The sequence below is a fragment of the Protopterus annectens genome, chromosome 4.part1, assembly GCF_019279795.1.
Source record: "Protopterus annectens isolate FY-2018-M chromosome 4.part1, PAN1.0, whole genome shotgun sequence".
Classification (NCBI taxonomy): domain Eukaryota; kingdom Metazoa; phylum Chordata; order Ceratodontiformes; family Protopteridae; genus Protopterus; species Protopterus annectens.
Genome location: NC_056734.1, coordinates 476,181,747 through 476,198,508, shown reverse-complemented (window position 1 = coordinate 476,198,508; position 16,762 = coordinate 476,181,747). Strand labels below are relative to the sequence as shown.

Here is a 16,762-nt window from a genome sequence, read left to right as displayed (position 1 = left end):
CTGAACGTTGCGCTTGAAAAGCTTACTCTTTTATTTTTTCCTTTTCAACCAGCTCATCAGGCTGAATTGAGGCTGTTAATGTCCATGATTGTTTTACTTATTACTCTGACTACCGCTAGGTGAATATCTGATTTATATGTTCTTACAGTGAGCCAGCCTTAGCTTATTTTTCACAAGGACATGGTTTATTTGAAAACTGATCTTTCTTATATGCCTAAACTGATCTCAGAGTTTACCTTGAGCCAGACTATTAATCTCCCTGTATTCTTCCCTGAACTAAGGAACAAGGGAAAAAGAGAATCATCACACTCTGGATGTCCACAGGCAACAGAGATACTGGCTAGACAAAACTCAAACCTTTGGGGTAGCTGATCAGCTGTTTGCCTCATATGAAGGAAAGGGCATCCAGGGTCAATGCAATCTATTTCCAGATGGTTTATTGTTACTGTTACTTTTGTTGTAGTCCACACAATAAACCACTTCCTGTTGGGGTTAGGGCCCATTCCACAAAGGCTTTGGCTTCTTTGGTGGCTTTCTGGGATGGGGTGGACTCCAAGAAGTTCATAGGTAGTAGTAGGCTAGCTGCCATTGTGACCATTTTAAACCTAGCCTGTTTCGCTTTTTGTACTCAAAATAACCTATCCCATTTGGTTATAGATTTGCTTTACCCATCCCATAGTCTGTAATTATATATTATTTGTTTATTTATTTTATTTTATTTTATTTTACATTTGTTGACCAGGATAGTCCAACTGGACATAGGTCCATTTTCAGCAGAGGCCCAGGGAGAAAAGCTCCAGATTACAAATATACAGGGCAGTTAGTATGTAATACGGAAAATATTTTGCATTGCATAGCACTCCTAGCACATAGTTACATAGTAAAGAAGACCTCATATAACAAAGTTATACCTAACAAGAATAAGTGGTATCATACCATAGCTAATTTGAGCTGACCCATGCGTGGGATAAACATTTAGGAGCTGCCTCTGTCCATTAGTAGTACAGGGGCAGTCCTGGGGTAAATTTTCTGTTTCCAATCCATAGATTTAAGTTGAGATTGAAAATGGACAGGGATTATTGTTGAGGCAGCAACTTGGTCATGTGTGCATACGATTATTGTTGAGGCAGCAGCTTGGTCACGTGTGCATACTTTTACAAACCACTACAAATTAGATTCCTTTTCCAGGCCCAGAACAGGCTTTGCTAGGACCAGTCACCAGGGGTTCTTGGATTCTTAGTTTTTTTTTCCTCCTGCCTGTTTACTTTCTAAGGGATATATGTCAAATGATCAGCAGCAGTTTTATTGAGTGCTGAATGTTCGAAAGAAGAGGAGCAAAGCAATTTTTGCCGAACTACAGAAGTAACTTTTTTTGCAGGTAAATATACCTACTTTGAGGTTACAGACCAGTGAGGAAAAAAGAAAATTCCTCTGTCTGTAAAAGTTTTTTTTCTTTCCTTAAAATGCTGTCAATCAAATGACAGGCACCCCTTTCTAAGCTACGGTAATTTATCCAAATAGCTTGGGCTAGTGCAACAGTGATCTCAGTGTTGAACATAGTAAAGCTGTATAGGTAAACTTGACATAACGGTACATGTTCTAATAGGTCACTGTTTCAGTAGCTGCCCCACTCTTCCTCCAGCCATCTCATTTTGGCATTCTGTGCCAGGATGTGGATGTATAGGCCTTTTTATATTTGGTTTACGGTTTGATTTGTTTCCTAGCATTGTTCTTTCAGGGGTCTTTTCTCTTTTTCTAATTTTGCACTCTGGAGCAGGTACCCTTAAGTTTTGAAACCAGGACGCTTTTCAGGCCTGTATGCTTCTAGTGGTTCTTGATTATTTGTGCAAATTACAGTCCTCTGGGCAGGACACAAATAGCTTAGGTGGGTCTATATAATTTTGTTTAATCACAAATCAACATATGCCTGTTCACTGAGCATCTATTTATTGAATCTACTAATCATCGAACTGAGTTTTCTGTGAAATTTTCCTAGGGCAAACCAGAGGGTGGCCACCATCTGGAATTTGCCCTATTCCTCCCTGTAGTGCAATCTCGGAGTTGGTATATTTAGTAAGGAGGGGTGTAGGGGGTGTAGCCCCCCCACCTCGGTAGGTGTTAAGTTTTATGGTTTCGTTCACGGTTGCTAGGGTGGAGTACCATTGGTTTGCCCTAGGAAAAATTTCACACGAAAACTCATTTCGATGATTATTAGCTTCAATGAATAGTTGTTCGACGAATAGGCATTTGCTGATTTGTGATTTGACAAAGTGATATAGACCCAGTTTAGGCACTTGCAACAGTGATCTATTACAACGTCTACTGTTACGACAAGTTTACTTACACCACTATACTTTTCTCTTGATAATGATGAGAGTTGTACTGATTCTTTTCTTAATGCAGTTATTTTGAATCTGATTGATCCAGAGTCCAGTTTTTGTTAGAGGGACTACTAGAGATGATATTCCATTTACTGGTACACAGTTAAAAATGAGTAAATCCTCAGGTCAAGATTATCTTACTGCTACACTGTGTAAACTGGTTTCTACCAGGATCTCTAGACATTTGTGGAAATGTTATCTTTCATTTTAGGACTTTGGAATGAACCATTTATTTTTTTAAACAGTCCCAAACTGTGTTGTTTATAATCTCACACGTGCTTTATTTTTGTAATCTACAGATGTTATACTAGTGGGGATGGGGCAGCCTTTTAGTTTTCACTCCTTTGTTTCAGTTGCTAAATGAAGCATAAATACTGGTAGTTTGTGGCAGTCAGTTTTACTTCTTAATGCCAAGTTGAAGGATTAATTTAAGAGGGTTTAATCATAGATCCTTATAGCCTCCCAGACAGGTTTCTAAACTTTAGACCACTCTGAATGAGGAATAACTCAAAACCTCGTTAATTGTAGCTGTGTATTTTGCAATAATCACCACTGTGATGTTTTGCTTCCCCTGGAAAGAAAGTAAAACCGCCATAAGTTTATAAAATGTAATTGGTTCATTTAGGTTTCTGCCAGACTGCAACTCAAGCAATAATTAATTTTGTTTTTTTTTTTCAGAAGATGAACTTCATAAGCCTCTGCCATCAGACATTGCAGTAATTATGTATACAAGTGGATCTACAGGAATCCCTAAGGGTGTAATGATCTCACACGCTAATCTCATTGCTGGTGTTACTGGCATGTCGGAAAGAGTTCATAACCTTACGTATGTAGCCATTTGTTTTTATTGTAATAGCGCATTTGGAAAGTTTCTTTATTCATGTGTTCTGTGGTAAACATTTCTTGAAACTGAGCCATACAGCAAAATCAGCATAAAAAAGCACAAAGGATTAAGTATTTTTACTGTGTCTTAAAAAGATGGAGAAGAACTAAGAATGAAAGCAAACAATGCATACCAGTATACCTTCATTTGTATCTGTGTGCATACCTCTCAACTATACAGATTTTCACAGAATGTCCACATTTTGGCCTCATATTTCTGGTCAGTTTTTCATAAAACTATGGTTTTCTGACAGATTACTGGTAAATCATTAAAGAGTGAAGTCAGAAAATAATGACATACATTTGAGTTTCAGACTTCACATCCTTCAGAAAAATTAATGCTAATACAAAACCTGTTATTCTATCAACTTTCTAAGTTTGTAAGTGCAATATTTAAAAATTGTCCCTATTTTGGGGCCTTTGTCCCACTTTTATGCATGGCTTTGTCTTTGTTTATTTCTTGCTTTAAGAGGTTGAGAGGTATTTCTGCGTATACACACACACACACACACACACACACACACACACACACACACACACACACACACACACACACACACCTCTGTTAAGAAACAAGAAACCTCAGTGTTTTAACCAGTGAAAACATTACATGTTACATACACCCTTGTAACAAATGAAAAATGTTAAAATGAGGAATTTGATTAAAAAATCATATGATTAATTAAATGTAAAATAGCACATGTAAATGTGCATTATTGGACAAGTTTTACTATTTGTGTGTGTGTGTGTGTGTGTGTGTGTGTGTGTGTGTGTGTGTGTGTGTGTGTGTGTGTGTGTGTGTGTGTGTGCGTGTGTTAGTTATGTTGGCATGAGAAAATATAAAATCCAACCTAATTTAAAGTATTCCAAAGGGTTATGTTAATGTTCAAATTAAGCAACCTGCGGAACAGCTGATGAGATATTGTACTCCCTGATTGATGAACTAGGAGGTGATACATAGCGCATTAGCTAAAGTGCTCTGCCATTGCTCTCAACTGTTCCTGATATTGCCTAATATTTATGCCCCGTTCCTTGTAAATGTTTTGACTTCCTGGTAAATCACTGAAGAAAACAGATCTGATGTCGTCATTTTTATTCTTCCTTACAGTTGATCTATGGATCCGATCCTTGGATCCAACTCGGCCACATTTTTCACAGACTTGGGTCCCAGTCTTGACCTCCTGCCTCTACCCACAATGCTCTATACTCTAACCAGCTTCCTCAGATCCCGTTTTCCAGCATTACTAACAGATGCGGTTTCTTCAGTCTCGCGTTCGAAAGAGTTATTTTCAAATTTGTTTAACAGATACATTTCATATTATTATATTTTTTTCTCTTTTCCAGGGCCATAGCAGACAGCAGAAACAAACTAATTTTAAAAGAACTCTTGCCTTCTTCATCCTCAACTTTGATAGGGGCTCAAACCCCCCCCCCAAACCTCTCTCTAGCTCTTCAGATGCCAAGAAGTGCCCTCACAAGTCTTTGAACCTGCTTCGGAGCCACCTACAAAATTACTGAAATCTATGGATTCTAAGTTATCAAATCTGAGACCAACCTTGGCTTCAGTGGATCCAAAGCATTCCTCTGATCCAAAAGGAAGTGCTTTAATTTTTCTGTCTCCTAGATGTTCAGCTGCTTGCTTGGATCCTAGCTCTTTGGGTCTGAGAGTTCAGAGCCGAACTCCTGAATTGTCAATTAGATTGGTGTTCTCGACCTTACCACCTAAAATCCTGCAAACTTCAACCAGCCATTCCAGACCAGAGTCCGTGGCTTCCTCTAGATCCTCCAGAAGCTTCTTTGAACTAGATATGAAAGGATGATGCAGAGGTTTCTCAGAACCCAGCTTCAGATGTGGGATTTACTTACTCCATCTAGGATCTGTGTGTACTCCTGTGACCCAAGCTAGATCTCCTATTCTGATTTGACCTTTCGTTTCAGTGCCCCAGGATTGTGGACAACCAAGAGAGTTGGCTTTGGATCCGAGGAAGCTGACTTCCTCGACTCGGATAGTTACCATGTTTCTCTCTGCTCTGAGATTTTTGGATCAGAGTAGGTCTCTGATCAGTGATGCCAGAGCTGGATCAGGGGGTAGAGGTTAATCTCCGACCTTGTCAAACCCATCCCTTCCCCTCAGAGCTTTGGAGCTTGATAGCTCGGGTCCCTTCCTCTTTGACTGCCGTGGGTCTGAGGAGTTTGGGGAGGGTTCCTTTGGGTCCATCGGCCTTGCATGTTGTGGAAAGGCTCTTTTCTTCTCACAGAGATCCAACCTCTCAGAACTGTGATCTTCCCTGTCGTCTCTCATTGATTCTGAGTGCTGAGCCTGTCATACCTGTCCAGGGTCAGCCCTCCTTGAAAAGCCTCTAAGACATTCCTCTAGAAGGAGTTCCCTGTTCTTTTGACACCTCCCCTGAGCATCCTGCAGAGGAGGTTCCTCGCAAGATGTACAAATGGAGGCACATAGACTCCCCTATGGAGTCACTGACAGAAGACCGACTTTGATGAGGGAGAAGGATCCCAAAGATCACCACCAGAAGATGTCTCATTTGGAGAAATTTTAGAGATCCTTAAACAGAGAGGTGGCTGGTCAGCCCAAAATCCTTCTTCTGAAGAGTCACTGTTTTTGGAGACTTTTGGAGTGGGCCCATCTGCATCTTGGGTGACCCCTCCCCAGGCAGACAACCTCATAGATTGTCTCCTGCCAGTCCTGGAAGGAGCTGAACTTCATCAAATCAATACCCAAATGTCCTGATACCCCCCACCTCCAAGGACCATCTACCCTGGACCAAGGCATACAGGTAGATGTTGTGGCACCAGCTACCACAAAAGAGCTTGCCGAGTGGCGCTCAACTGCAAATCTGCTGAACAGAGAGTCAGGAGCGATGGACAGATTTGGTAAGTGCGTTTATGCCTTGGCTACCTTCTAGCACATTGCACTCGGTTGCAGAGAGATCTGGTCAAAGAACTTTCTGACTTTCTAGCAGAGAGCATGTTGGAAGAAGACTTCAAGAAAGTATCACCCCCAGTTGGCTACTCTTTCTTCCCTGTTTAATTCTTCCATGAGGCTCATCTCCCATTCAGGTCAGGTATTGCTATTAGAAGACATGCCTGGATGAGGCTTTGTGACTTTGCAGAACCTTTCAAGGTGTCCGTTGTGAATGCTGCCTTTGATGGCATGCCTTTGTTTGACCCATTTGTGAAAGATACTTTAACCTGCAGCAAGAAGGAAGGAAAGACCTTGTCTTCCGCGGGGATCAGGTTTTCCACTCCTCAGCAGACTTTCTTAGGAAATCCAAAAAAACACAAATTCACCACAGCAATACAAGGAAGAAGCTACACCAAAGACGAAGCGAAATCCTTTAATTCCAGCAAGATTACAGACTAAGCGCTTTCACCAGTAAACTGGTATCATCAGAGTCTGGTGAAAGCGCTTAGTCTGTAATCTTGCTGGAATTAAAGGATTTCGCTTCGTCTTTGGTGTAGCTTCTTCCTTGTATTGCTGTGGTGGATTTGTGTTTTTTTTGGGTTATCGTTGTGGATCCTTGGTTGGTGTCCAGTGACTTTTTGTTTTTTCTTAGGAAATCAATAAGAAGGTAAGAAAACCTGGTTTTGAAAAATCTCAAGGGTCTTTTCAGAATCAATGCGGGGATTCGTCCTCCAGGGGCAGAGGAGGGTTCAATGGGAGATGCCACCCCAGAGGCAGAGGGGGTCCACAGGATCAGGGCTTCAGGGAACCCTTCTCTGACAAGCCCAGATAGTGCTCCTGAAGTGATGCCGACTGCTCAACTCTGGAGGCAGTCAGGGGTTGTTTTTTGCTATACCCAAATCCCTGGACCAATTTAACAATAAATGACTGGGTGTTAAGCATAATTTCCAGAGGCTATTATATTCCCTTTTCCCTTCCACTTCCATAAAAATAGAGCAGATTCCCTGATATTCCACTCAGACAGAGGGAGTATGCGATATGAGAAATCCAAAATCTATTCTAAAAAAAAAAGTCACCCAAGATGTCCCAAATGGACAAAAAAGGTTCAGGACTTGTTCTTCTTAGGGCTTCTTTTTAGTGCCAAAGAAAACTGGGGACTTGAGACCAATCCTGGATCTAAGCAATCTAAATGTGCATGTAAAGAAGTCAAAGTACCAGATGGTCATGATTCAGGACGAGACCTGCAGGATGCATACTACCACATCAAGATGGATAGATGCTCCAGAAGTCATCTGCGCTTCCGGCTGGGAACCAGTCACTACTAGTTACTCACCACAGCCCCCAGCGTTTTTACCATATGTGTGACAGTAATAGCAGCTCATCCCAGACTGCAGGGATTCCAGATGTTTCGGTACTTGGATGACTGGCTTCTAACTGCCCCAACCAGTCATCAACTTATTCAAGCCAGGGATTATTCATTTTGGGTATCCAGTTCCCTAGGCATCACTACAAATCTGGAAACATCATTTCCATCCCCAGTACAAATTTTGGAATTCATTAGGGTTTTCCTGGACACAGCAAGTCAAGTAATATCTTTGTCTCCCTATCACATTCAAACACTGAGATACCAAGTGCAAACAATCCTAGACCTCCCATCACCACCAATGAGATTAATACTTCAGGCTCATGGATCTATGGTGGCTGCCATCAGTCTTGTCCCATTAGCAAGTTTTTTTATGTGAGTTTTCCAGTGGACCCTAGCTGTTCAGTGGTCTGCTCTTTACCCACCTCTGTTTCTGTCAAATTAACACCAATTTGCTAGAGGCATTTACTAGGTGGATTTTTTTTTGAATGACCTGGAAATTCTGGGCTTTTTGCATAATAGTCACAATACATAATTTCTTTCTTATCCTCAATAGTCCACTTTATCATTTTTATGGCTCTTCTTTGGCCTATCAGTTTCAGTGATTTTTGTGGACTACTAATTCCTTCAACAGGAGGGCTGTTCTCCTCTGGACCTGGCCTGCCCCCATTGTTTCCTGTGTGGGATCTAACTGTTATTTTCCAAGGCCTAACTCAGAAGCCCTTTGAACCAGCTAGAGATTGTGAAATGAAGTACCTTTCTCGGAAAACTATATTTTTGGTGGCCATCACATCAGCTAAAAGAATTTAAGAAATTCAGGCCCTATCTTTGAAACCACCTTATTTTTCATGAAGACCGAGTTTCCCTTCATACAGATCCCTCCTTTATGCCTAAAGTATCCACAGAGTCTAACATTAACAAATCCATGCAATTGCCAGTTTTCTTCCCAAATTTTGCCATGAAGCGGGAATATTTGTTACATCTTCTTAATGTTCATAGGCAACTATGTTTTTATTTTCACAGAAAGAAACACTGTAGGAAATCCGACCAGTCATTAGTGTCCTTTTCACCCAACCGACTAGGCCAAGCAGTAAGTTATTCTAGCTAAATGGATTGCAGACTGCATATCTCTGATTTTTTCCAAAAATGGTCTGAAGTTCTCTTGTCCTCCCAACACCCATTCTGCTAGATCTATGAGTGCATCAGCTGCTTTCTCCTGTAGAGCCTCCATTGATTATATCTGTACTGCATCCACTTGGTCAAAATCTCATACCTTTGTGACGCATTAGAAATTGGACATTGTCTCCAGAAGCAGGGCTTGTTTTAGTTCTCAACTAAAAACTATAAAATAGAAAACCAACTCAAAAACAAAACATACACTGGAGCCAGAATAAATTGAACGCTTTTGTCCCATTTATTATAGAACTTCTTCAGAATTAAACAATAAATCACTGACTTCATTTCCTTTTATATCAAAACCATCCCATCATCATATCCTGTGATGATTAAATCTTAAAGGCATAGTTGTTCCATAACCAGTAATACTTCAAAAACATAAAATATTTGCTTACAATTCAATTTGTATTTGAATATAAACTAAACATAAAACTTCAAACATAACACATAACTATAACATCTTTATATCAAAAATTAACATAATTTAAATAACTTTTAACTGAAATGTTGTCATTGATACCAGGTATTACATCAGCTCTTAAAAAAATCTGCCATTTCAGCTCAATTCTCTCTAAAAAATTATTAAATGAACCTACAAATTAGTCTGTATTAACTTTTTCTACTACAAAAAAAGTAAATTTCTTAAAATTTTCACAACTTAATGAATGCTTTGCTAACACATTGTTTGTATATGTTTTCTTTATAGCAAGGAGATGTTCTCTAACCCTGTACCTTAATTTTCTTATAGTCTTTCCTATATAACAATTTTCACAGTTAGAACATACTGCAAGATATACTAAACCTCCACTCTGACAATCAAACCTATGTCTAGCTGTTAAAGTGTATTTTAAATGTTTTAAATGTTTAAAATGATGACTGTGCACACCTGTCATATATCTACACTGATTACAATTCAAGCAAGCAAACGTACCTAACTTAGTAATAACTCTATCGTGATTTTCACATCTATGACCACTTTCAAAAATCTCTTTCAAATTTTTAGTTTTTTTATTAATAAAATTGGACTTCCTATAACTTTACTCAGTTCATCATTGCCCAAAATGATTTTCCAATTCTCTTGTACAATCCTTTTAATATTGGGTCCATCAACACTCATAGGTACTGGAAATGCACATTTAAATTTCTCATTCTGTATGAAATTCTGACTTAAATCCTTCTTCTGAAATCCAACTTTAAGAATAGGGTGATACATATCAACCCTATGATTCTCAACATATTTGATTACATCGCTCAATAGTTCCAACAGAATAACCCCTACAAAGGAAGAGCTGCTTAAGTGCCTCATCCTCTACTTTAAATTGTTGATCGTTACTAACCATTCTACTGAGTCTAATAACTTGATCCTTAAATGCATTCACTTTCATGTATTTGGGATGAAAACTTTCAAAATGTAAATAATTATTAGTGAAAGTCTTCTTTCTATAAACATTACTCCTAAATGTCTTTTTTGTCAATATCCATCCCTATTTCTACATCTAAAAATTGGACTAAAGTACCAATAGTAAATTTGAGCCAAGTTACTGTATGATTGATCTGTCTACAAAATTCATCAAACTGTTCAGTAGTTCCTGCCCACACAAAAATTAAATCATCAATGTAACATCTATAGTACTTCACATATTTAAGTAATTCCATTTTCTCCAAAAAGGTTACTTCCCACCAACATAAAACTAAGTTGGCAAAGTCCAGGGGCTACATGAACCCCCATCGCTACCCCACTCTTTTGTTGATAGGTTTCCATTTCAAACATGAAAAAGTTATCATGTAGTACTAATAAATGGATTGCAGACTGCATATCTCTGATTTATTCCAAAAATGGTCTGAAGTTCTCTTGTCCTCCCAACACCTATTCTGCTAGATGTGTGAGTGCATCAGCTGCTTTCTCCTGTAGAACTTCCATTGATGATAGCTGTACTGCATCCACTTGGTCAAAATCTCATAACTTTGTGACGCATTAGAAATTGGACATTGTCTCCAGAAGCAGGGCTTGTTTTGGTTTTACAGTACTCCAGCATATCCTTCCTTGAGGTCACCCGAGAGTTAGATAGCTAGGGACTCCAGCCCAGTAGTGAGGTAGAATGAAAAGGACAACATCAAATTTATAAGTTATGTACTTACCAAAACTTGGCATCTGTGTTGTCTGTTTCCATTCTTCCTCACCTTCCCTCCCAGCTACACCCCCAGCCTAGGGGTTCCTAGAGGATATATGGTGTTTATAGGAACATTATATTCCTTTTTTGAGACTGGTTTCTTTGTTTCCTTCTGCATATTAGGTGCCTATCATATAAGATGATTCAGCAGCAAACTTGATCTGAGGAAGCCGGGTATAATGTAGGCCATTGTGGGTACAGGAAGGAGCTTGAGACTGGGACCTGAGTCTGTGAAAAATGTGGCTGAGTCAGATCTGAGGATTGGATCAGTAACCCAATAGTGAGGAAGAATAGAAGTGGACAACACAGATGCCAAGTTCAGGTAAGTACATAAATTATAATTCCTTACTAATACCAGACATTAGAGTTTCTTACCTTTTTCTTCAGAAATTGTATGTTGATTCAAAACCTGCTGTTTTATTAAGGCAAGTGAATTTGAGTAGTTTTTAAAATTTTTCCCCTGATTTTTGGGTATTTATCAGTCATTATTTTTGACTTTGTTCCTAATTCTTGAGCAGAGAAGTTGAGAGTTACTGTATGTTCTGGGCTGTCAGAGATAGAAAATGACTTTGAATCCTAAGTTTAACCAGCTTGTGTATTATATGACCCTGTGCAAGTCACTTACTTCCTTTTATTCCTAGACAAAGATCTACAAAACTGCATGCATTTTCTTTATAGGGACCCAGAGACACACTGACATCATCAAACTTATTAGATTATTATCATTGCTAAACCAACAAACCAAACCACACTGTTCTTTTGGAGCCACCTAGTTTACAAAATATCCTTTTCATAACTTTGAAAAAAATTAAAACTTTTGGCAGCATAAGTGGCTTGGCTGTTACTCCCAGTTTCCTGTTGTTAAATTTTGTGTTTTTATTTTCCAACAATAAATATATCCTCTGTACTTTTACAAGTGCCTCTTTCCTTTTGACAGCTAATGGTGTGCTTCACCATCATCTTAACTGTTGAAAGTACCCCCTCAAGAGTTGAGAATTCAAGAACTAATGAGCAGTATTATTGCAAGGGCAGGGAGAGAGGGGAAATCGCCCCAAGTGCTGCCTTGTCTAGAGTGCAGTCCATGCTGAAGAAATAAACTTTTATTTTTTATATATATATATATATATATATATATATATATATATATATATATATATATATATATATTGTGTATGTATGTGTGTATATATATATATATATATATATATATATATATATATATATATATATATATATATATTGTGTATGTATATATATATATATATATATATATATATATATATATATATATAGATTCACTTCAGAATTTTGAATTCCCAAAACTTTGAATTTCATATGATCGAGACCATATGATTGAAGTTTTAGAACTTCAAAACTCTGAAATCTAAAAGGAACCTAAAACCATGTTCCTCAATGGTTTTGCCTGCACCCCCACACCCCCCGCTATTTAAATATACCAACTCCGACATTGCACTACAGCGAGGAAAAGGGAGAATTTCCTGTTCCGCGCTGTATGTAGATCTCCGTTCAGAATTTCGAAGTTCTAAAACTTCAGTTATATGGTCTCAACCGTATGAAATTCGAGGTTTTGGGAATTCGTTTAAGGGTGTGTACAGTTATGCAACCAGCTTATTGTATGTTTTTTAAATTTTTTTACATTTTTTCCCTAACAGATTTGTTTGTTTTTCAATTGAATTCTACAGATTATAAGTCACATTAAAGGTGGGAAAAGATTTGAAATGATTTATTGTGGTCTCATTTTATATCATAAAAACCTGGCATTTTAGCAGAGGTGTGTAAACTTTTCATATCCACTATAAATAATAATTATATATTTATATGGGCACCTGATTCAGAGGTTCAGAGGTAAGTACTAGGCTAGCTGCCATTGGGGGCCATTTTAAGCCAAGCCAGTTTCCATTTTCATGCTTGAATTAACCAATTCCATTTGGTTAGAGACTGGCCTTACCCATCCCATGGCTGATAATTATTTACTACCCCTAATTAGTATAAATGGGGTTATACCATAGATAATTTGAGGAGACCCATGCATGGGATAAAGCATTTAGGAGCTGCCTCTGTCTATTACTAGTAAAGGGAGTAGCCATGTGGTAATTTTGATGTTTTCCTTCCATAGATCTGAGTTGCATTTGAATATGGACAGGGATGAACTTTGTATTATGTGGATGAGGAGTCTGTTCCATAGCAGTGGTATCCTCAGTGAGATGCACCTGCCTCTCCAAGCCATTTTACTGATGTTACACAACTCAGGAACCAAATAAACCAAAAATAAAAAATGAAAACCAGTAGATGGTAAAAAAAAAAAACTCTTTTATTTATCAGATGGATTTAGTTAAGCACTTTCATTCCTAGTTTACATCAAGGGACTTCTTCAGAATTCAGAAGGAGTTTTTTTTTTTTACCATCTGCTGTTTTTCATTTTATTGATGTTGCAAAAGAGATTTAGATCCCCAGGCCAAGTATTTCTGACACTATTTGACCTGCTGATGTGCAGTAAATCCCTCAGTAATGGGTTGGAGGCATACCTCTCAACCTGGATACATCAAAAATCTGGACAGATATCATGGAAAGTAGGTACAACTGACCAAAAATGGGAAGCTCATTAACACAATTTACATACATAATTATGTAACCCTGCCCACTCCATTGGAGTTGTGGGAGGCCAACACAAAGATTGAAGTCACAAAATAATAAGTAATGGCAGATATTTGAATTTCAGACTTCATATCCCTCAGAAAATACATAATAATGCAAAACCCATTATTCTAGCAACTATCTGAATTTATAGGAGCAGTATTTAAAATCTGTCAATCACTATTTTTGGGCCTTTGTCCCACTGTTATTTTTGGCTTTGTCCAGATTTCTTGCTCTGAGAGATTAAGAGGTATGATGCCAAGGCTACAAAGTGCCTGGGGTAACAAAGGCAGGGTCTGCTGTAGAGACAAAACAGCAGTGTGCCCGACAGAAGGCAAAAGTACTTAAAATTAAAATCATTGCATAAATTTGAATCCCCCAACACAGTCAGTTGAAGCACACATGCAAATATGTATGGGATGGTGCCTACAACTCACAGCTTCAGGTACTTTTCATTTAAGCACACAGGAGTCAGTGGCAGTCCCCTTGGGACCTACATAAACTTGAATCCCATATCTGGTTAACATCGCATAGCATATATTATAAAGAAAAAAACTCCCTTGCCATTTCCAAATTCCTTTACTTTGACACACACACAGACCATGCACAAAAACAGTTACAAACTTCTCTGGCTCCTTCTCTGTTCACAGCACACTTCAACTTGTGGAAGTGCATGAAGTGCACAGGCGGCGGGCAGGATGAAAAGCAGTAAGTGGACCTCCCTACACTTCTGCAACTGTCTGGAAAAAAAATCAAGTGACAGTACCATGCACACTCCAAATTAAATTAAAAGCATTAGAACTAGAGCTGCAGAAGACCTAACATCAAGCTGATACAAAGCTGCAGGCAAGCTCTGCCCATTGGTGGCCACTAGCAACCAGCCTAGGGGACCAACATGCCCACATCCTGACTACTAGCTTTAAAACTTACATAGAGGTATATGTGTAAGTGAATAAGAGAAGCGTTGATTAAAAAAAAAAAAAATTGGTCGTTCACTTAACTGAAAACCTAACCGATCTTTGCTAATTGAGGCTGAACCAACTCTGTACTCTCATTCACATCACACTTTAGTCCATTTTTGTATAATAGGTCACCATTCGCATATTGTTAAAACGTAACTTCAGTGTGCATTTTATCACAATTTAAGAGGATAAATACGTACTATACTTCAAATAAACATGGATATGCTGAAACATGACTTTCAGACAAAACTACACGGATACTAAACTAACTGGTTTCAACTTTTCAAACTTTAAGCTGTTGAATTCATTATTTCATTCATTTTCATGTGCATGCTTTAACATCTTAATCTTCTGAAATATTACCAAATAAATCACCCGAACATAGCCATTGTTTCAATTTCATTAAGTTTGTGCAGGTTTGGCTGTTCCTTTCCTGATAAACAGGTGTTCCTGTCTTGACAGGCGTGTGCAGGCAGGTCATCTTAATAAACAATAACCTTTACTTGTTATATGATACTGCGCTGAACTATGGAAAACAAACATATCTGGAAAATAACAGGCACACATATGGTCATTGTGAATTTTTTATATAAGAAGTGGGTACTTTATAAACCAGAAGAGAAAGCCGGCTTAAAAATAACCAACATGAGAAGTAGGATTTAAGTATATGTTCATTTATTCATTTTCTGTAGTTCTGTAGGGCAAACTCACAAACCACCTGAACAAACACAGCCATTGTTTTAGTCACTACAATTAACTCACTGTACTTAACTCATTACAGCTGAGTGACGTCTCCAGGCGTTTCTGCAGTTACACCCTACTGCTCCTCTAGGCGTCAAATATTGCCTGTTCATATTTGCATTAATAATTCCAAAACCATATTACATACAAGGTATCGGAAAATTTTATCTTGAAGCATACATGATAGCAAACACAATTGTACTGATATATGACCTCTGTCAATGGGTATTTGTTAAAAATGTAAGGTGATAACTTCAATTTTTAAATGCTGAAGCCACGCCCACTAGGAGTTAAAGGTGCACACTCAAAAGAGCTCTACTGGAGGGAATGAACACAGTAGACTTGATGCCAAGAAGAAAACTCAGATAACTCCAAATATTACAGGAAAAAATGGTGTACATTTCCCAAAACAATTACTGCCACATTTGTAAAACTCTGTCACTCAATCAATACCTAAGATTCCTCAATTCTTCACAGCCCTTTCCAAGCAGTTTCTAAAAACGTGCATAATGCAACAAAATTAGAAACCGAGGTTTATTTTTGCTAAAAATCGTCTACTGGTGAGAATACAGTGCTGTACCCTTAGAGCAGTAACAACCTACCTTCATCACGCCAGCTCTGCACAGCTAGCACTGACACAGGAGGAAGAAATAGCAATCCTATGTTTACAGTTAAAGGGAGAGTTCCCACAAGGCCACAGGCTGCCAGCAAGTTGGCAGCTGTTAACAACTGAAGTTTTTTTTTTTTAAATCTCCCGCTTCTCCGAGTGTCAGACAGGTAGTCAGGCACTGCCTCATGAAGCTGACGTCATCATGCACGCCCCTGTACCCTGGCAATGCTTGGTGACATTACCCATAAATTTAAAGTTGTATATGTATATTAAAAAAAATTCATGGCACCCCATTATTTTGCCCGTAAAACTGAGGAATTCAGTAAGGTAAGAGGTATGGTTGGAGGATACCTTGCATGCCAAACACAGGTCACCTCTTAGCAATCTGTAGGATACCAACTGTAGTGACAGGACTTCGTGTTGGTCTACGTCGGACATATTGTTTGGGCCTTGTGTCCTTTTGGTAAGGTATGTCTGTGGGAGTTCGAGTTATTGAATGTGCTTGGACAGACATGATGGTTAGATGATGGGAGGTGCAAAGAGCCACTATTGGGAAAGGTAGAAAAGCCACCCAGCTAGCTATTTTGTCATCAGCTGTCTGCATGTCAGCAGTCTGATGCCACCTTTGGCTAAAGCAGATTCAGTTCCTTCAGTGGACATCTGTAAAACCTATCCAAATGTTTTGTTGCTATGATCATAGTAAGTGGTCAGAAGCTACAGAGCTCCATACTGCAAAATTCCAAGAGCTACATTTTTTACATATGGTTTGTTGTGGAACTAGTAACTTGCTCAAAAATCCATTACTTCTATAAAACATTGTCTTTCTTCAAATTTTGTCAGTGTAAAATTAAAAATAAAATAAGTTTGTGTACTTTCATGAAGTATGAAGCTTCTAAAT

General features: G+C 38.5%; 1 protein-coding gene across 2 annotated transcripts in view; it reads left to right on the top strand.

Annotated features, from left to right (window-relative positions):
- ACSL3 (acyl-CoA synthetase long chain family member 3) overlaps positions 1 to 16,762 on the top strand; it is a 943,201-nt gene that overhangs the window by 613,325 nt on the left and 313,114 nt on the right. Inside the window, exon 7 of one of the 2 annotated variants that reach the window (XM_044070290.1) lies at positions 3,063 to 3,207. In XM_044070290.1, coding sequence (XP_043926225.1) covers positions 3,063 to 3,207 — 145 coding nt within the window. Of the gene's footprint in view, positions 1 to 3,059; positions 3,208 to 16,762 lie in introns of both variants that reach the window. The other variant, XM_044070288.1, reaches the window with a different exon arrangement.